The sequence below is a fragment of the Ixodes scapularis genome, unplaced genomic scaffold, assembly GCF_016920785.2.
Source record: "Ixodes scapularis isolate PalLabHiFi unplaced genomic scaffold, ASM1692078v2 PGA_scaffold8__174_contigs__length_109621045, whole genome shotgun sequence".
NCBI lineage: Eukaryota > Metazoa > Arthropoda > Arachnida > Ixodida > Ixodidae > Ixodes > Ixodes scapularis.
In genome coordinates, this window is record NW_024609883.1 from 97,467,369 (window position 1) to 97,488,558 (window position 21,190).

Below are 21,190 nucleotides of genomic sequence, written 5' to 3' on the forward strand. Positions count from 1 at the left end.
AGCAAAAAAACACTCTTTAAAAGCTTTAAAAAGTAAACACTGCGTTCCGTTGTTACCAAAACCACCAAGTACTTTCTGTAAGTTTGAGGTAGCTTGACGTCACCCTAAGGGCTTGTACAGGACTTTAATTTAAAGTAAAACAAAATACGTTAAAACTCTTTGTTTTAGTTGTTTTAGTTCTTAAACAACCAAAACAATCTTCTTGAATTCAGGTGTGCTACCCTGAGTGACGCTTTCACTTTTCAACTCACTTTTCAATATGTAACACTTGAACATGCCCTGAGCGTCCACAGCGTCCATTTGTTTCGTTTCTCATATGCGCTCATATGCCTCCTCAAATCAACATGTCGGCGTGAACAAGTTTGTAGCCAGATTTGTCCCATTTGACCGACTTTTCTTCCCGATATTCACCGTAAAGGCCCCCAACTGAGTCGTAAAAAAAATGGGCGCCCTGTACCCGGGCGACGACTTGGAAGACGATTTCGATAGCTACCTCCTCGAAGAAGAGGAGCCCTGGATCCAAAAGGTATACAGCCTGAATCCCAACGCTGCGAGCGATGTGTCGCACTTTCTGACCGACGACCAGTTGTACGAAATGCTCGCCTTCCCGCGCGACTACGACTGGTCGACGACGGTCATCTTCAAGTTCGACGTGGGCTGTCCGGACGACATATGGCCCGATCTGTGCAAGTTCATCGACCACTGCCCCGAGGTCAAGTTCGGCGGATGGGCGCGTACGCCCGTGGCCTACGTGCACCTGATAAAGACGTGGACAGTCGACGAAGCCGACTTTCTGCTTGACAAGCGGGAAATGGAGATCGAGGGTGTTCACTGTCGCATACTCCCCGTTCGAATCGTGGACTGAAATGAACCCCGTGTCCGTTTTTGATCGTTGAAACGTCATGCCAATAACGCGTATTGTTTCGTTGTACACTCCACGACTAGACCGTTCAAACCCGTTGCCAGACTTGCTTTTGCAAAGAGTCGTTGTCCCTTCAAGAGTGCTGGAAGTGCCAAGTGTTCCAGTTACTCGATAGATGGCGCCAGTGTGTCCTCTGGCTGCCTTACTCTGGCTCTGCTATCGACGTTACTAAAACAACTCAGTTGGGAAACTGCCATAGGGCCTGCTTCGAGAACCAACTAAAGGCAATCGCAAAGCCGCCATTTCTCCCACAGCGGCCCCTCCGGTAACTGCACAGCTGTAGGTGTTGGTTTAGGTCGAGTCGCGCAAGGGCCGGTGGTGCCACCTCGCAGTGCAATTTCGCTGTAGCTATATAAATCAATATTCATGTTTTCGCTCGTCATCGAAATTTGGCGCTGTTATCGTATCCAGTTTGGTCTCGGTGGGCGCGAGCGGACCGGGTTTCAAAGGCGGGTTATTCAACTGAGTGTTTTAGTAACGTTGGCTCTCGTCTAAACTTTCGTCGTAAGATCGCAAGGGGTTTTAAGGCACTTGGTCATAAGTAGTTGCAAAATTCAGACTCGGCTGGTCAAAGTGCACTCTGTGGTTAATTTTCGTCGTTCAGCAGTAAATTTATGAAACAATTGTTTGTTCATGTATTTGCTGTTTTATTTATTTGCTGCTTTTCTTTTTTACTTTTTATATTGTTTTTTTTTTTTTACAAGTTTTGTTTGAAAAAACCTGAGCAGCACTGCCATGCTCCAGCGGCACCTGCTGCGCCGGCGAGGCAATCTTCTCAAGCAGCGATTGTGATGCGACGTCGACGGGAGATCATCTTCCAGCACCAGATGACGGCAAAGAGGGCATTGGGGACAGCCATCGTGTGCATAAGCCCGTCATACTTCCCCAGATTGTCCCTGAAATAACCTGCGAGAGATGCAAGGAAGAATGAAATGATATGCCACGAGTTCTAAGGTTGGCATGAGCTGCTTTATAGACAACTGTGTTAGCAGGACTTGTCATAGCCAGGCTCATTGCAGGGGGCATCTAGCCGCTTAGAGTAAGCTCCCACTCGCTATCTGCCAGCGACAGTCTTGATGAGTCGCTGTCAGTCAGTACATGCTCGGTGGCAATGAGCTCGGCTAAGTCGGCCAGCGAACGGATGACAGAAATTCTCAGACGTGCAACTTGGAAAGTAATGAAACCGTGTGATTGCCTGATAAATGTAATTCAAGTGTATTTGCACTATCGCGTAACACGTGTTGTGTCAATGCGACAACAGCTCAGCACTCGTGTAATTCGCCATAATAGTGGTGGCGTCATTTCTGCGCCACCCCTCCCGAGCAAGATTTGGAGTATTTCCACGTTATTTTCGCTTCTGCTCTTGCTTCCACTCCCATTCCATCTGTGCTCAGTCTACGACGAGCCTCCCGAGCGCGCCGTAACTGAAAGTCTCATTCTTGGGACCCGCTATGAACTTTCTGAGGTCAAGTCGTGCGGCGTGCAAGTTTGTCTGCTTGGACGGTCGCGCACACGCGCCAGCACAATGGGATGCCGGCTATAGCCACTGTTCAAGTGAGAGTGGCGTCTCTTTCGAATGCCTGGCTGCCAGCACGTGTTCGTTGCTTTTTGACACATGCCTTGGCAGCAGCGCAAGTTGCCACAATTCCCGGGCGAGGTTCCCTCTAAAAGCTGTCGCTGTAAAAGGGTTTATCCACCATAATCCAATACAGGAATGGTTTCAGCCACTTTCATGCCAGAGGTGAAGCGAACTTACCCACAAGCACAGGCCTCGTCAGCAGCAAGAGTCCGCTGAAAAACATCATGCCTCCGAGCACCACAGGAACTGGCTGGCCCTTGAAGTCACTGATGATGAGAGAGGGAGCCAGCGACAGCACGATGGCGGCGCTCGCACCATACACGAAGGACGACAGCAGAAGATGCGCCAAAGACGTGGACCAAGCGACGGCTTCGCAAGCAAGAACGCATCCAAGAAAACTCAGCATGATGACCGTCTCCAGCTCGACGTAGCCTCGGTCGACGATCACACCACTGACGACGCGCACAACAAAGTCTGAGATGGAGTAGACGTGCATCAAGAAGATGGCCTGGCTGGCCTCGATGCCTTTGTCTTGGGCAAGGTCGACATACACCTGGAAGAAAGTCGTCATGGCGTAAACTTGCACTCCAAGCGACAGAGAGTCCAGGTAGAACATTGGACTGACAAAGACCCTGACAGTAGTTCTGAGCTTGGTAGGTATGCGGTAGGATTGGATGCTCGATGACTTTGGTGCAGCGTTCTTACCGTGTGGAACAGGCAACTCGCTGCAAGAGGTAGCATCTTGAAACGTCGGTATATTGTAGTCCTGCTGCTGACTTTGTGACACAAGCGTGATTTGCTGGTTGTGCGAGAGTGGAACCTGTGGGACGGCGGCGTCTGGAGGTAACGGAGGTCCGCGACCTGTTTGGACCACTGGAAGCGCCCGCCTGGTAGCCTCTGCTGTGCTGACGTCCATCGTTCGTTTCGGCAGTATTGCTTCTAGCAGCGTTGGTTCGATCGCACGTTTTCTTGTCTGCCAAGGAGGACTTTTTGTAACTAGTGCAGCGGGCAACCCGTGCAACGTCAATGCTCCGAATAAGAGGAACATCTCAGGTGTTCCGAATTCGGCTAGAAAGTAGTTCGCTGCCGCCGGTCCGAAGAACACGTTGAGACTCTGCGAGGCCCAGACAATGGAAGAGGCTGTGGCCGTCCATCTCTCGAAGTGTTGGCAGCAAAGTGCGCTGACGACGACGTAGATCCCAGCAATGCATGTTCCTGAAAGGGGGAAAGATTTTTGAGAGCCCAATTTAACGAGCTAAGGGGAATTTTACATGACGAATACTTCCCTACAGAGAAAGACATAAAATAACCAGTCATCCTAGGGAAGGAAGAATCGCGAACAAATTTAGCAAAATGATGACACGTAAGTGAGTGGCCAATACTATCCAGGATAGAAACTGGAGGAATGTAAGCAACATCAAAAGGTCTTCCGATGGAATGACGCCGATCGCACTAGGGGATTGAGAGGTTACCAAGTGGTTTTCGCCCGCTTGTTTTTCTGTTCTGTGAAAGTGACCGTCATTCACAGAGGTATTCATTAAGCATTGGCACATAGAAATTACAATCCAGGAGAGCAATAGACTATAAAGAGTCTTGCTACGCTAGCTCTACAAACTGATGCATGGATGAAGAGTATGCAACACTCAAAAATACCGAGAATCCTTAGCGAAACGCACGTAACGAAAACGTTTGGCACCTAGGATAGCCCACAGACAGAGACATACAACGAAGCTCTTCTGCTTTTTCTGAAGAACACAAGCCTATAAACAATTGTGCCTTTAGAAGGACAACCTAATTGGTGCTTCCAGTCGATACCACCTAGAAGACGAGTCCTGTGCCTCTCTCCACCAAACGTCACCAAAGTGGATTCATGCAGCGCCACCTACCTCGCGTCGACATCGCCACCAGTGCGACTCGGAACGAGCGAGACGCTAGTGTGCGTCACATCGCCAACACGCACGCATGTGCTGTGCACATGCTTTTTGCAGATGATGCGTCGTCTTGCCTCCATCCGTCTTTTTTTTATTAATTCCCCATACCCCCTTCCCCCATGCAGAGTAGACATCCGGGACAATTGGCCAAGGTTACTAACCTCTTAGGTTTTCCTTCCTCTCTCTCTCTCTCTCTTTCGATCATACATAACAAAGGAATTATGACTTCTGCTGTGGCACGCAATACGGCCCGTGAGCCATTGCAATCTGGGACGGTGTACATCTGGCATGCTGGCTCTCTCCAGCCATCGCCACACGGCAGCAAATTCCATTCGGCAACCCCGGCTGCCTTCTTGAAAATTAAGGCCACTTCACACACTTGTGACTGCGTACACAGAGTTTGTTCAAACCTCTCGTTATCATTACGACGAGATGACGCATGGGGAACATGTGATTTCCGTGTATTTTTCACCTTTTCTGCTCATCTTTTTTTTTCTTCTGGCTGAAAAGGTATTTGACTTTGTAATAAGCTACTATTATCTAACGGACAGTACATACATCTGACGTCTCAAACACTGCAAAAACCTTCGCTCCAGTGCAGTGCAGTTCTGGGGCCACCTCATAGGTGGCGCCAGTGTGCCAGTCTGTCCTTCTATCATAAGAGATTGCAAGAGCTCGTTTGTAAGCAAATGCAAGCATACAAACTGGCCTTTAGGCACATCCTCATGATCCACAGTTGCACCGCAGTACGTACTCACCGTTCACAATGCCGAAGAAAAACGATATAAATGCCAGGTCTGGAGCAAAGTAGCAGGCCATGACACCTGCGCCAGTCAAAGAGGTGCAGACGAGCGCAAGCTTTTGGCAGGACCAGTACTCGCAGACAAAGCCGAGCGGGAGGCCTGTGGCAAAAGATATAAATTTTGCGTATGTAGGTTTTCAGAAAAACAAGCGCTCACTAGCTTCATTCAATTTATTTGCATTTCCTGCACTGGTGCAGAAAATTGTAGGGCAGTGTACTTCCGGCATGTGTATTGAGACACAACTGGATGTACACCGCCATACACTCTCCTGCCCTGGTGCAGGAGGTGCAAGTAAATTGAACAAAGCTATTGTACGCAGTGTAATCAGTGATGCCAGAAGTAGCTTTGCGACACAACAGTGAGCTGCAGTTGTCCCAGTTTTTCTGTCGCTGCTGTTGTTTTAGGTGCCGAGGACGTAACCGAAGCGAATGCAATCTAAAGGGTTACGGAAGCAAAATCTCAGTGCCTATATTATTCCTTAAATGTTGGCCATGTAGTGGCAACACCACAAAGACATCAATTGTTTGTTTGGAAAGACGCAAGAGCCACATTTAGAACGAATCAAACAATTACCAAATTACACCTACTGTACGTAATGTCTCGAGAGACGCCTCACCCCCGAAAGATGATCCGCCCCCTATCTTTGGCATGATTTGCAATTTTTTTTTTTTTCATAAACACCGAAAGATGGCCAACTTCTAGATAATTGTAAAGCCCTGGCCAATGCTGACCTTGGCAAAAATGGTGTCACTTAGCCAAGACGGGAGGTAAGCAAACACTGCCGACTGAGAAGGACAGTCGTCCCTGGTTCATCGCCTCTCCCTGCAATCACAAGTTTCCCAGGTCACAGTATCTAAAACTAGCATTTTTTTACAGCCATTTTTGATCGCACACCGAAAGTTAGCTCACTCCTCATTTTCGCCCGATCTGCTTTCGATTTCAGGTAAGCTATTTCCCGGGATATTAGGGTAGTGGATGTTTCTAGAGCTACTTGGAATGACGTCGTTACCTCGATTGTCCCCCAAAGCGGCACCGCTCTATGAAGACACGACACCGCCCTACACTTTTCTGCACCGGTGCAGGAGGCGTAAGTAAATCAAACGCAGCTAATGTTATAAACGACTATGTCTCATAGATAGCACATAAATTTGTTCTCACAAATACTGCAAAACCTTCACTCTAGTAAAATGCAGTTCCAGGGTTACCTCATAGATGGTGCCAGCATGTCCTCTCGTTGTAGGAGACCGCAAGAACTCGGTCCCAAGCGAATTTCTTTAAGTGATCACACGACAAACCCTGTGCATATCAAATTGAAAAACCTTACCTCCAATAGAAATCGCAAAGTTCAGCAAAGACACGGGCCACGATGACTCTTCGCGGCTGGTCCCGAAATGCTCCAAAATCCCCACAAAGATCACTCCAGCAGCACGAATGCTCAAGGTCGACATGAGCATGATCCAGGCCATAGATACGAGTACAACCCAACTCCGACGGGAATCAAGGCCGTGGTGGGGATCCTTCTTCAGCCTATCCATTGTCGTTCACCAGCACCTGAAGTTTGTTTTGCATATAGATTTATTCGAAATTTGTGTAAGGACTTCACCCTGTGAACATATGACCCTTATAACAATCTATCTTAAAACTTTTTTTAACAGTTTTATGTTGAGTAATAAAGAGTAACGGCACAGCTGTTGTGTCCAGACAAAATACTAAGGGGGTAGATGATGTTATGGTCACTTTTCTTGCTAAAGTCCTCAGCCTGCCTTGTACAAAATTTTTCAATACATGCATTTAAAAAAAGGAGTTTAAGGTCTCTAAATATTATATAAACAATGTTTTTCGACAATACAGTATAAAATTATAATCTTGAGTGACTTGTAAAGAATGAAGTTCATGTCATTCTGCTCTGCCATAAACATCCTAGTAATAAAACCTTCACAAAAACCGTACGTGATCACAAACTCTATCAAAACTTTGACACCATCACAAAAACAAGCTAATGTGCAAATTTCTACACTCTTTAATTATAGTTTTGGAAATAAAAGCTTATTTTTTTCTCAGTGCCAGAAACTTACCGAATTGCATACGCTACTTGCCCAATCCAAAGCACATTTGGAAACAATGTGCACAGCTGCACAAATAACAGGAACATGTAGAAGTTTTTTTTTGCTTTTTTTTTTGTGCGTGTTTGTGTAGAGGTATGTCAAATACTGCACCTGTTACAGAGGCCATCATTGCTGGCTGTGCCGACTCCATCATAATTACGTCCCCCGACTCTAATTTTCGAGAGAATAAAAGACGTTTCATCTCGAGAGTCAGGAACACTAGAAATATGGTTATGACAGCCCAACAAAACCCCTCGTGCACTTTTATAACTGCTGACAGGATGAAAGAAGCAGGGAGGAATTTCAGTTATCCTACCTCCAGCACGAGCTTCCAACCTTCGGTAATACTTTGACGGGACTCTAGACAGGATGACAGTGTCGTGGTGATTACCAAATACGTTTTCATTACCTTGTTGGTGTTATCAGCGTTACACAATACAGTCGGATCTCGTTAATTCAAACTCAAGGGGAACCGAAAATTTGTTTGAATAAAGCAAAGTTTGACTTACCGGGAGTTTTCTTACGTAGACATGCATAGGATGGGACCTGCATGTTAGTTTGAATTATCCGCAAGTTTGAATTAAAAGAGTTTGAATTAAGGAGATTGGACTGTAGCTCCTGTTCGCATGGCATCACAAAAACAAAGCAAAAAAAGAAGTGATTTTTCTTGCCTATTTTGTAACAAGCCTTTGTTCAACATCCCCCTAGTCCCCACTTCGTGGTGTTGAACCTCCTTCCCTTCATTGATGGTAGTGGTGATCGTGCCATTGGCTCATGTAGTGTACAATATACGAGAAATGTTGTACAGAGTCAGTTTCATATAGAGCAGTAGGGAGGAACTGTTGCGAACTGTTAAACAAATTACATCGGTAGTTTTCTGCTCCTGCAGTACACAAGAAAGGCAACAAAGACTAGCAGATACAAATGTAAGAACAACTTGAACTCTTCTTTATGCACACTATTTACACTGCACACTTTGTCTCCCATCACATTGCCTTGGAGGCTTGTTATTGAATGAACAAAAGAAAAAGAAAACACACACAACTGACCAGCAGATTCGTGGTCTCTTGGCCACACCAATACTACGCAAGACGACATACTTTGAAAACGCATTGTGGGGATGCCACGTTCCACAAATAAACAAGCTGAACAACACATAGAAAACCTCCTTGTTTAACACACAGGGCTCGGCAAATCAAGTCGACATCTCTCTTGGAGCCCAACATTCACGTTTGATTGCCACATAAAAGAGGGTGGTTGTAACCAGGCAGATAGGCCAGCTCACTTTTAAAGGGGTGCTTCGGCGATTTTTTTTTAGCTACCCCAACTAACTATATTTTCAGAATCACTGGCCTTTACCCTTCCCGGTATGCTATCTAGCATCGCGAAATTTAGTACAGTTATTCTGAAATCGGCGAGTCAAAATGATGCCATAAACCAACATTCAAATATACCCGCGCTTTTCAGTGCCGCGACATTAGGGTAAGGCAGGCTTGCAAGTCGAGCAGGCTGTCAAAAAATGGACTATGCCCAGCATTTGCTTTGTGCTGCTGGGCAAAAAAAAATTTTTAACCAATAATTGGGTTACTATTTCGGCGATGTTTGTTGGTGCGTAGCAAATTTTCGGGCAAATCGGGAACTATGACAAAAACGCCGACGTAACTCTTTAACGGAGTACAACTTAGGCTCGGAACAGATTCTAGAATTCCCAAAGCAGTAGAAAACCAAACAAATAACTAGCCTCGACAAACAGCCAAGAAAATTTTAAGAAAGCAGCAGCACAGACACATATTTGAAGAAATTCAGATCAAACATTCATGTAAATTAAGCTCCAACGTCCAATCATGCGATAATTCCAGTAACCTCACTCCTATAAAAAAAAAAATCTCTTCTTGCACTCCTGATCTATTTCTGTCTTTCCATAGGCAGAATCAAATAACTGCAGGCTCTTCCATAATCTCAGAAAATTTCAATCCCACAACCCCCCAGATGCAATATTGTTGACGGCAAACAGCTGTATGTTTGTACACTTCTAAATGTACCAAAATTCCGTGTTTTAGAATATTTTACAATTGCAAAATTTCATAATCAGGGACACATGGATCCAATGCATGAATAACCTGTTTGTGTCACTATAATTTTTGTAATCGTTACTGAAATATGAAGAAACCAAATCACAGTGGGAAACAAGTCATTCACAATATTTCATTTTCACCAGCAACCATAAATTAAATTAACAGGTGCCTGTTGTCACAAACACTAGCAGATGTTTCCTACTATTTAGTTTCAGTGAGGGGTTGCCGGTAACTGTGGCAGTTGTTGAGGGTGGTCATATAGGCTCCTGCACATCTGCAAACAGGACTTAGGTACCGTCATTTTCGAGGCAATAACAAAACAAGCAAGAATGAAAAATATAGTGGCTGCAGATACATGGCTTCCGGAGAAAGAACCATCGGATACGCATGTACATTACAACAGACGGGCAAATTCTCAATGTGTCTGGCACCCTTCATCCTCCATGCATAGGTGAATGCTGAAGAACTGAAAGCAAAGAATATGTTTGTCTAGGGTATATTCTGGGGATAAGTAGGAAATTTTTGTAGAAAACAGGTACCTAAAGGAACATTTACACTCCCTCGCTAGTTGCATGCTGCGCTGCCAAGGACGGGAGAGAGGGGGAAGCCCCTTTTGTATGAATTTCGAGTAGCAGAATTATCTCTGATAAGGACAAAAGCGATCTCTGGGATATGCAAAAGGGTGTACGGACAAGGGAGGAATTCATTTTTCACTCTTCTGCAACTTGCATTTACACTCTCACCCCTGTACTTTTGGCAATGCAGCATGCAACTAGCGATAATGTGGAGGTGTCTTGTCTTCTAGGGATGAACAGGGAAGTGTAGGGCAGCACTTCCCATTCATCCCCAGATCTACTCCATTTATCTAGGGATACACAGGGATAACTAGGGAACATGCTGGTAAACCCCAAGACCGGGTGAAAGCAAAAACAGTAAGAAGGCAGTAAATAAAGCGGACAGACAGTGTCTCTGTCCTCTTATGACCGAGTCCCACTAGAGCGACAAACAGAAACAACTGACAATGACGAGCCGAAAACACACGAAGCATGCACATGATTCTACCTTTGATAGGCCTACATGTTCTCAGTGCTCGTGAAGTAAACCCGTGTGATTGCAAGCCTGCCAAAGACACCTTTGCGTGCATGCTGCACGTTTTCGAGGCTTGTCGGTTGTTTCCATTTGTCGCTCAAGTGGGACTCTGGCATTACTCTTTTATCTCTGTTCTTCCCCAGTCTCGGTGTCTACCACCAAGTTCAATATACAGTAGACTCGCAATATTTAAAACTCGGATATTTCCTACTTCTCCTTCATTCAAACAAATTTAAAAGTTTGGGCTGTCACACTATGTTTTTGACTGCTTAAAATTAGAACGCTGTTTTCAAGCGATTCATGCTTTTTGTTATCGCGGCCCCGTGGGGCGCGCTTCTTACCAAGCATCCATGCACTGCAGTGAAGCAACACCTGCGAAGCTCGCTTCTACGGGTGTTGCTTCTTTGCAGTGCACAGATGCTCGGTAAGACTCAACGGAGCTAAAGCAGGAAACACATGAGCGATGAAAACGGGAGCTGTGCGACAGTTTCCATGGCATCTTGCGCGGACGCCGTGATGTGGCGGCATGGCATAGGACCATCGCTCATGTGTACTTTGCTTAATAGTCCACAACAGACAACTTTTTTGCTGGATGAACAAAATTTCATTTTGAGCTGTCATGTGCTGTTTAAACAGTCTACAGCAGATAACATTTTTTAGGAATAAATAGACACATCTCATACATTTCGCCAATCTCTCATGTATACCTGCTTATGATTATTAGGCCCATGTAGAGAAAATCCTAAAATATCTGCTTTGTATGTCTAGCCATTCATATGGCAAATCATAGGTTTATCTCGCATTACATTTACTAGATGAATTTCTGATAATTGAAACTCCCAATAATTCAAACAAAATTTCTGGCTTCCTGGAGTTTGAATTAATGAGGGTCTACCGAACACCAGCTTGCTTGCACTCAAACAAGCACTTTTTTCGTTAACTAGGAAAGTTTTAGGGAAATTATTTATTCATAAAGCAAAAGCAGGGACCTAAGGAATATCCAGGGACAAATATGACTACACAGGGTAAAGCAAATACCCAGAAATATAAAAAAAACTACCGTCGCACATTCTGGAGAGCACTTAGGTGAGCACAATGTCCGAAAAGATGCTTCGCTGCGCACCCGCGTGCAACGGCTGATCGTCCGCCCGCATCTCAGCCACGAGCGTGCGCGCCTCGTTGCGCGCCATGTCTCCGCGCAGCAGCAGCAGTGACTGTAAGTGTTCCCCGGAGATGTCTGGATAGCGCTTGATCAAGCCGGACACCTCCAGGCTGAGCAAGCTCGTGTCCTTCATCTTCAGCACCTCGGCGAGCAGCGGCAGCGCGTCCAGCGGACTCGACGGCGCGGAACCGCCTCCGCGATGGGAGGCCGCTGTGGAAGAGACGAGTGCAGCTTAAGGCCCGTTCGCACGCTGCGTCTGCTTAGAACCAAACTCTTATGATCTTCTACAACGAGGAAACACACTGGCCTGCTGGCGCCACGTATTAGGCAACCCTGAAACCGCACATCACTAGACCAAAGGTTTTGTAGTATTTACGAGACGAAAGGTACATCCTGTCTATGAGAAATGGTTGTTTATAGCATTGTCAAAAGTTTTTCGAGCCAAGATGCACGAAAAAAATAGGAAATTTTACAGAAACTGAGTGTTCCATATCCGATAGATGGCATTGCTATGTTTCTTTGTCATGAGAGGTTTGAAGGCACACGTCATAAGCAGTCGCAAGTGGGTGAATCAGCCTTTAAATTGTCTCCAGGCAAGTGTGCAGCTTGAAACATGACCATGACTGAATTGCGACTACCTCAAGCTGTTGTTGTTGTTTTTTGTAACAGAATGACACAATGTGGCACTCGCTCCGCAAACAGGGCTTCTGCTGTTCAAAGCCTTATTTTGACGACCTTCAACGTGGTAGATTCGCGTTAGTTGGGGTCCATTACTTTTGATAGGACTACAGCACGTAAGGTTGGCCAACGATAGTGGAAGGAAACGACCAGCAGTGCACAAAGGCACACAAATGTGCCTTAGTGATTAATCGGCTCTTGTACGCTGCCGTTTATGTCTATTGGGTCATGGCAAACGTTTCCGAGCGTGCGCAGTGGCTCTGTTCCGCTGAATATCTCTAGGTGAGTGTACGGTTTCAGAGGGATGACAAATGCTAGAACGGTTTAAAGGTTGAAGGAAAGGTACTCTCCGTCTCGTTGCACGAGCTATTCTTATTGTACATTGACTGAAAGACGGTACTATCATCACTCAACTAGTGCCAGTTCTATGCTACATTTACATACATGGTACCAGGAATAAAAAACCAAACAATAAGACACCAAAGATCTAAGATAAATTTCGGCACAACTATCGCCTTTTAAGAATCCTTCAAAACAATGTTCAGTCTTGACAAGTATACTGAAAACTGAACTGCCTAATTAACACTGATGCGACAGCAATTGGATGTTACTGTACAAATGCTGTAACTGCTATTGAGGAATGGAGATTTGGTGACTAAGCATGTAATGCATGCCAGACCCCCAGGCTAACAGTGGCACGGCACTGGCTAAATTTTTTATCTACGGCGAAGACACCAGGTGACCATTAGGCCTCACTTCTCGCAGTCTAAACACGCACAGCTTCACAGACTATCAGAAAAGTCTGCCAACCATGTGCCGAGGACATCCCAGTGGAGGCCTTCTGGAACAGGGCCCGCAGTTGCTCGCCCTCCTTTGTGATTTTCTCGGCAGCCACCTTGCGTTCTTCATAGCCCTGAGACAAAATCGCAAGCAGATTTCAAGAAAGGAGTTTCTCTGTACGGAAGGTGTCATGTCCGAAGAAGCACAGCCTCAAGAAGGCAGCGGTAAAACGTTTGCTTAATTCTTTCAATTTTCTCGAGTTCAAAAAGCTGTTCTGCGAGGACTGATGCAAAAGTAGCCACTATCAAAGGTCCAGGAAACAAGAAATTTCAATATTATATGCACGGAATTCCACCCAGCCTCCTCTTTAGTAACTAAGTCAAGAGACGTGAGCTAAAGAAGAAAAGTCTGGAAGTTTTCGAAGCCACTAAACCACAGCTGCATGTTTTCTGGTTTTACATCTTTCTCAAATTGTAACGCACAAACTCTGCTTTATTAAATTTTTTAGAAAAAAGCAGCAATAAGTTTTTCTGTCACCCAGTATTTCAAGGGGGTACAGAAAATGATGAGCGCTCGAAAAGCTGTCTATGCAAGACCAATTTGTGGGACAAAGTCGACAATAAAACCACATTTTCTCCCTGACTTTCCACACTGTCTTTCTGAAGTTTCTTCAAGCTTTCTTCCTCCTTCCTTCAGACTTCTGCTTTCATCACCACCGAAGTTTAAAAATGCAACAGCTTGTCAGCTCCTTGAATATTCCGAAATTCGGAGAGAAACCCCGTTTTCTCCACGTGATTCTGCTGCCTCTATTCAGGGTTGCACATGTTGGGTGATGATCAGAGCACTTCTAGTCGACACCGGAAAACAAAAAAATTAAGGCACTCTTTAATCTACCACCTAAATGCCCCGTATGCACAATGCATTGGTAATTATGCAGGCAACTTTGGGCAGCGGGACGGAACAAAATCACCTTACGAGACATCATTATGTCAAGAGAGGTCCAATGACACTGCCATGCGACATCACGTTACGAGACATTATAATGTAATGTCACCCCCAACATGACTAAACCCAACAACATTGTCGACACCGCAACGTCACACTGTGAAGTCACGCAACCTAGGATGACCAGACGCATGCCACACAGTCATGTGACCTGTATTTGCACCAACCACGTGACCATTTGACCCATAGTGGCGTCCCAAATTAAATTTAGCAGGACATCAGCCTGATGCTACGGTGACGGCAATGCAAGACAAATTCCAACTGCAACAGTTCCATTCAAAACAAGACAAAAAGAAACACTGGTTTGATTAAACGAAGGACATCCCGACCTTGAAGGTGATCTTGCGCTGCAGAATGGCCTGGACGTAGCAGCGTGCCAGCTGCCATTGGATGCGTCCTGCGAGGGTCTCCAGGTTGCGGGGAAGCAGACGGGCGTAGTCCCGGAAGTAGTCCTCGATGGTGGCCGATACCGTGTCCACGATGTTGGGCCCCGTGAGGAGCCACTTGCGGCTCAGCACGTCGCCCAGCTCCTTGCCCAGGTCCAGGAACAGCTCGTCCCGCAACGCGTCCAGCGTGCGTTCTTGCAGACGGTCCAGGCTTTGCTGCAGACGGTGGTACACCTGCCGAGAAGCAGACAACAACATGCTTTAAGGTGGTGGGTCCCAGAAAATGGATTTTGCATACAAGCTGTCTTTTCAGTGGAAGGAAATGAGAAAAGACCATGCATGTGTCCCTTGAGACAGTTTCTGACAAAACCTGCAAAGTTCCAACTATCAAGAAAACAATTAGTGACTCGAAGTTGGCTCTTTTATGGCACGAAAACTGCCGGCCAAGAACTGGCTGCTACTCTCTGCCTTTCTTCTCCTCAGCCAATGGGATATGACAACCGAGAACTTAGAGTATCTGAGAGATAAGGAATCTGAGGCCCACCCTCAACAATAAAAGTAATAAAATTTATAAAACCATCGTTTCCATGCCCATCAGAATGCTGAAAATGTCAAATGTACAGCTGCAGACGGTAAAGCAATGCATGCGACTTCTAGAGTCTCTTAACGTCAATGTGGCACTGACAGTCTGGTATCAGTCTAGCTTTGTTTCTCTCAGCCATTATGAAATTCAGAGGTGCAAAATGAAGAGGGAGGCGTGCCGACACCGTATTCTAACGGGATGCACAAAAAAAAAAAAAAAAGAATTAACTTTGGGGGGATGTTAGGGACCCTCGAAAGATTCCAAAAGAGTCTCACCTGCGAGGTCTCGTTGTCCCCCTTGGACAGGGCAGCCTGACCTGTGCAGCAGTCTGTGTATGACTTGTCGAAGAGCTGCTGGAACTGGAGGCAGTTGTTGGCCACTGCTATCACGTAGTGGGTGAAGAGCTTGCGCACGCTACGGTCCTCGAAGTGGCGGTCCTTGAACTCAGTCACGGCCTCCATGTAGGCACCGACAAACTTGGTCGTCTGCTCCAGGCTGATGGTGAGGACCTTCCGCACTAGGTCGGGCCCCACTGTCTTGGCCACCTGGGACAGGATAGCACATTTTAATGGCCTTCTCAAACATTGAACTACCAAGGTCCAGGCCATATTGGACGTACAGATGTTTACAGGGAGGAAAGACTAGCCTGCCTTGCTCTACAATGACTGGAAGACTAGTCTGCCTTGACCTGCAATGACTGAAAGACTAGCCTGATTTGATCTAGAGTGACTGGAAGAGTACTGGTCAGCCTTGGTCTACAGTAACCAGAAGACTAGTCTGCATTGATCAACAATGACTGGATGACTAGTCTGCCTTGATCAATACTGACTGCATGACTAGTTTACCTTGATCTAGTGTCTGCAAAACTAGTTTACCTTGATCTACACTGATTTCTGCAGAGGGGGTAACTTGACCAGTCTGCTATTACAAAACCCTAGGGTCCCCAATAAGCACGCCGATGCAATGCCAGCTATTGAACAGCCACAAGGATGAATCTTGGCATGCTTTTTGAAAAAATGCAGCAGACATACCTGGAGATGCTGATCAACCATCTGGAAAACAATCATGGGTGCTGAGGTGTGGTAGCAACCTCTGCTGTCCGTGTCTGGCTCACACTCTCGGTGCCAGTCCTTCACGTCCGATTGGAGCGCATTCTTCAGCCAGTCCTGGTAGTTGGCCACCAGCGTGCCGAGGTATTTCTGGATAAGACCCTGGACGTCTGAGCGCCCCAGGAGTGGTCCGAGGCGCTCCACATCCAGGGCAAGGTCCGGATGACCCATGAGCTCCTCGCCCGAGTACACGGTGAGCCAGCCGAGCACCGTAATGTACTCGTTGCCTTCCAGCTGGTTTGCCACAATGTTCTGGAGGTGGCGCGACAGGCAGTTGTGGTACATCTTGACGTACCTGCACCGCATGAAGGAGACAGCTGAGCGACACTAAATGATAGTTTGAGAGGTGTCCAAGAGAAGATTTAGGAGTAATGCCAACTATCCTACTCAAAAAATCCAGCTTGCAAAAAAAAAAAAAAGTAAGCAGTGAGAACTTAGGATGTGGCAACTTGTGGCCCATTGTAGCAGGGAAACAGCCTGATAGCTAGCCTACTGCGTGCAGTCATACTTGCAGCCTACGTTACTGTACTCAGATGAATTCTAGGCATCGTCTGCCTCCTGTTCACAGCTGGCAACAACTTTCCTGGCGGTGAGATCGGAGCTATGGGCACCAATATTTAATTATTACGAGCCATCAAAGTTGAGTAGACAATCATACGTCTTGATAACTGATCACAGTGGGTAATGAACAGAGCTCAATTACACCATGCTCCCACATAAAGTTGTCGTTGGGCGTAAACAAAGCACAGACGACTCCTATACTTCACCAGCACTGCAATAAAAGCTAGTACAAGTCATAGGATTTAGGATGTGTCTTTGTGAAGTCATAGGCAACGAGCTAGCTGAAGTAGCACGTTAAGGAGAAAGCAATTCTTAAAGAAGCAGACATGAGAATAAACGCTGCCGTACCGCTCAACAATGTCGTACTCCGGCGGGAAGCAAGGCACGCACACCGTTTTGACGGTCCGCAGGTCGTCCAGGACAATCTGCCGCGTCACTTCGAGATGCCTCACGAGCCACATCTTGTTCTCGTGTCGCTCTTCGAACTGGTTCCCTTCGATTCTGTCCTCAACGGCGCTTTCGAGCACCTCAAAACACCGACGCCTCCACTCCTTCGGTCGGCCCGGCGGCAGAAAACCGGCCGACGACCGTTCCCGCTCCCGTGCCGCGTTGTCGCGACGTTCCTCGCGTTCGATGATCCTCAGCGCCGTCACGATCACCTGCGGTTCCTTGCGCACCGAGTTGAGTGTCCGCTTTAGCACGAGCCAGATCTGCTTGCCCAGGTCTTCGGAGAGTTTCTCGACGTCCGCGAAGTACTGCTTCAGCATGTTACGGTCGGTGACGCTCTGACTGGGCAACTTGTGCAGCTCGAAGAGCAGGTCGTCCCTCGAGTTCTCCAGGTCCGAGAGTGCCTGATGCGCGTGAAGAAGCTTGCCACTGGCGATCAGTTCCTGGGTCTTCTGAACGCTTCCCGGAACGTTGAAGATGTGCTTGAGGTTTTCTATGGCTGCGCCGTACTGCGAGTGCCGCATGCTCTCTTCTTTGACCTCTTGGAGGCGTTCGGTGAGTCCAGGCAGGTCCCTGAAGATTTCCTGCATGTCGTTGTTGAGACTGCGCTGGACTTCGAGCACATCGTTCGGGATGGACTTTTGGAGGGTCAGGGCGGTTCGGAAACCGTCCAGTTGGGACTGGAGCGCCGTCTTGAGCATGGCTTCGACGGAGGCTTTCTTGCGGCTCACCCGGCGTTTGTACTGTTGGACCTTGTCGAGCTGTTCGGGCAGCTGTAGCATGGTGATGATGTGCTTGATGGCAGTGGCTTTCGCCTCGGCTTCTAGGGCCGTTACGTCCATAACTCGCGATTGGAGGTGACCTCTTCGATGTTGAGCGTCGAGTTTGGGGGAGGCAACTAGCGGATTCGAGACGCGGTTGACGGCCACCGCATTCGTCGAATCAGACGCTGTGTTGTGTGCAGTTAAGGCACTCGTTCGGTGATGGAAATGCACGAAGGTCTAAGAGGTGTGATGGGAAAACAAAAAAGAAAGCACTGGCCTCGAACTGTATGAAACTCCCCTGGAAGGAAGCAAATTCGATCATTTGCACCGGTTCGTTCACACTTGCACTCGACAGCCAAAGTATCCAGATCGAATAGGCGACAAAAGAGACGGCTAAATATGCCAGATTTGAAGAGCCCGTTTGTCCCAAGGGCCACAAATCCGTAGCCGCATAGTGCGTGGCGTGTACGTTCAAGAGATCGAGCCTTAAAACTAGCCAGCGCGTAGAAGACGGCAAAGTAGCTTCTACTCTTACGACTTCCATTTCATATGGTCTAAAAAGTCTGAATGTACACAGCCAACTACACTCTACAAAAAATTAGTAATTCAAAATAAATAAAATAACAATATTTAAAGAAATAATTAGTTCTTATGTGTGTATAAACTGTATAAAGACAATTTTAGAAGCTTTAAACTTATTATTAGTACTGTTAAAGGCGCCATTACTTTACGAAGCGGAAAGGGTAGAACATTTCTGTCGGAGTCCAAGGCTTGTGTCTGTCACTGGGACCCGCCGGCTGGAAACAAGCAAAACCCCCCACAAAAGCTCTCTTTCCAGGCGTCCATCTTTGGATCCGCGTCTCACGCTCGTGGAACGAAAGCCGTGCTCGCACCGTTCTCTCGTTAAACCGCCCGGAAAAATGGCTCCTCCGTGCTACGCCGATTTGGGCAAGCAGGCCCGTGACCTCTTCAACAAAAACTACCACTTCGGCGTCGTGAAACTCGACTGCAAGACGACCACGAAGACGGGAGTCGAGTTCAACGTGAGCGGTACCAGCCTCAATGACACCGGCAAGGTGAATGCGTCTCTCGAGACCAAATACAAGGTCTCCGACCTGGGTCTGACGCTGAAGGAGAAGTGGAACACGGACAACACGCTCGCCACCGAAATCTCCTGCGACGACCAGCTAGCCCGCGGTCTCAAGCTCGCCTTCAACGCGAACTTCGCGCCGCAGACGGGCAAGAAGTCGGGGGCCCTCAAGACCGCCTACAAGGTGGACAACATCCACGTCAACAGCGACGTGGATCTCGGCATTGGTGGCCCGATCGCGCACGCCGGCGCGGTTCTGCACTACCAGGGCTGGCTCGCGGGCGCCCAATTGTCGTACGACGCCAACAAGTCCCGGCTGAGCAAGACCAACTTCGCGGTGGGTTACCAGGGCGGAGACTTCGTCCTTCACACCAACGTTAACGACGGTCAGGAGTTCGCCGGCTCCATCTACCAGAGGGTCAACGATTGCTTGGAGACCGGAGTTCAGCTCTCCTGGACGGCTGGCACGAACGCGACCCGTTTCGGGCTCGGCTGCGTGTACCAGCTCGACAGGGAGACCTCCGTGAGGGCGAAGGTCAACAATTCGGGTCAAGTGGGCCTCGGGTTCACGCACCGGCTCCGACCGGGCATCAGTCTGACCCTGTCGACCATGTTGGACGGCAAGAACTTCAACCAGGGAGGACACAAGCTCGGGCTTGGGCTCGACCTCTCGGCGTGAGGTCGCCGAGCAGGCTACACCCGTACTGCTAGATCTTCCTGCAGAACTTTTTTTCCTTGGGCCGCACCTAGCTTTCTTCTCAACCGTTTGACGTGACGAGACTTTTTTTTTTTTTTTTTTCAATTTCGACGAGCAAGCGAAAACAACAGGGCACTTAGTCAATATGTATATCTCTTTCAGTATTTCGTTTCTAGGCTTTTTTTTTGTAGGTAAGAGTAGTAATTTTTTCACTGTACTTGTGCGTCTCATAAGGATTTTTTTCCCATCTCTTCAGGCGTGTGTCTAAGCTAAAAAAAAAAAAAAAAAATGAGCATCTAGTTCATGAATGGTGTTTCTTTTCGTTTTTTTCTTCATTGTATTTTTGGAAGAGCTGTGGATGGTAAACAGAATAAAAGTTACTTGTGCGGTGCAAGCTATTTGCAGAGTCTCACTTTCTGCAAGGTTCTTTGTACGAGAACCCAAGCGTCATATTTGAAAGAAAACAAAAGTGGCAGCTTGTCACAGGACCAATTGGTGCTGCCAAGGTAATTGCTAAGAGAGTCCATTCACCGTTCATTGTCGTCCAGGACAAAGGGAAAACTGCTGTCGCAAAGAAAGGACCTAGCAAGAACAAAAGTCGAATTTTATCTTTCTTTTTCTAGCCCCTGCTACCTTGCTAACACTTTGATCACTGCAACGAAGGGTTAGACTTTTCTGGTATGCTTATCTCGCCATGTTGGGTTAACCTGAGACTGGGATAGAGAAGAAACATCAAAACGTGGAAGAGACAGAAAATAGGACGACGTCGTCCTGTCTATGGTTAATATTCACCAGCTCGCCTGCACCCTTACAATATTTTTGCTTATCTCGCGTTTTATAGGTGTTCACAAAGTTTGCATGAGTTGTTTGCTAAGTAGTTGAGCATTTGTGGAGATGGCTACCAGTTGTGTAGGCAACAAGTGTGTGCTGAAGTATCCACTAAAACAAACACTGACTATGGGAGACCTGGGCCCTTGAGGTCCAATAAAGTAATAGTATTGCATCACCTTCAAACTACAAAACAACCGAATAAATTCTTCGTGGTTATCCAGCCACAATACTCCAGAAACTCCCGGAGGCCTTGCAACGAGGAGAAATGGGGGGTTGTTCGGATGTACGCTCGTGCCGGCTCATATACTTCGTACATCGTAATAGCGGCACAATTCATTTCTCTTATCGTTAGAAGCTTATTAGCTAGCCAAGCTTGTTTGTCTGACCTCAGCCTAGGTGGTGATTTCATGCAGGATGTGTAATGTAAACCCACAATGCGGGACGCTTCGCGAACCCGCGTGGACCAAGTTCGACTTCAACCCCCTTTCACTGTCCGTCGGAAAGCACACGTTAGCAATTCGGGGAACTAAACTGAACCTTGTCCAGAGCACTTGCTTGGGAACAAGAGATCGCCTTGTCGACAGAACGACCCA

At 47.1% G+C, this 21,190-nt stretch overlaps 4 protein-coding genes across 4 annotated transcripts; 2 read left to right on the top strand and 2 right to left on the bottom strand.

Moving 5' to 3' along the window:
- Nucleotides 1-282: 282 nt before the first annotated feature.
- Nucleotides 283-933, top strand: LOC8025100. Its single transcript, XM_002408018.5, has one exon. The coding sequence runs from the start codon at nucleotides 443-445 to the stop codon at nucleotides 863-865; it is 423 nt and encodes a 140-aa protein (XP_002408062.4). The 5' UTR covers nucleotides 283-442; the 3' UTR covers nucleotides 866-933.
- Nucleotides 934-1,568: 635 nt separating this feature from the next.
- On the bottom strand, nucleotides 1,569-7,401 carry LOC8025101. The gene is made up of 3 exons (XM_042286705.1): nucleotides 5,191-7,401; nucleotides 2,679-3,716; nucleotides 1,569-1,828 (listed from the first exon to the last, which is right to left on the bottom strand). Exons 1-3 carry the CDS (start codon nucleotides 5,249-5,251, stop codon nucleotides 1,698-1,700), a joined length of 1,230 nt encoding a protein of 409 aa, XP_042142639.1. The 5' UTR covers nucleotides 5,252-7,401; the 3' UTR covers nucleotides 1,569-1,697.
- Nucleotides 7,402-8,252: 851 nt separating this feature from the next.
- LOC8025102 (exocyst complex component 3) lies at nucleotides 8,253-18,473 on the bottom strand. The gene is made up of 6 exons (XM_029969051.4): nucleotides 17,117-18,473; nucleotides 16,130-16,502; nucleotides 15,374-15,643; nucleotides 14,459-14,749; nucleotides 13,155-13,257; nucleotides 8,253-11,876 (listed from the first exon to the last, which is right to left on the bottom strand). The coding sequence occupies exons 1-6, from the start codon at nucleotides 18,055-18,057 to the stop codon at nucleotides 11,587-11,589; spliced, it is 2,268 nt and encodes a 755-aa protein (XP_029824911.1). The 5' UTR covers nucleotides 18,058-18,473; the 3' UTR covers nucleotides 8,253-11,586.
- A 218-nt stretch (nucleotides 18,474-18,691) lies between these two features.
- LOC120844321 (voltage-dependent anion-selective channel protein 2) lies at nucleotides 18,692-20,164 on the top strand. The gene has a single exon (XM_040216039.3). The coding sequence runs from the start codon at nucleotides 18,900-18,902 to the stop codon at nucleotides 19,746-19,748; it is 849 nt and encodes a 282-aa protein (XP_040071973.1). The 5' UTR covers nucleotides 18,692-18,899; the 3' UTR covers nucleotides 19,749-20,164.
- Nucleotides 20,165-21,190: the final 1,026 nt, after the last annotated feature.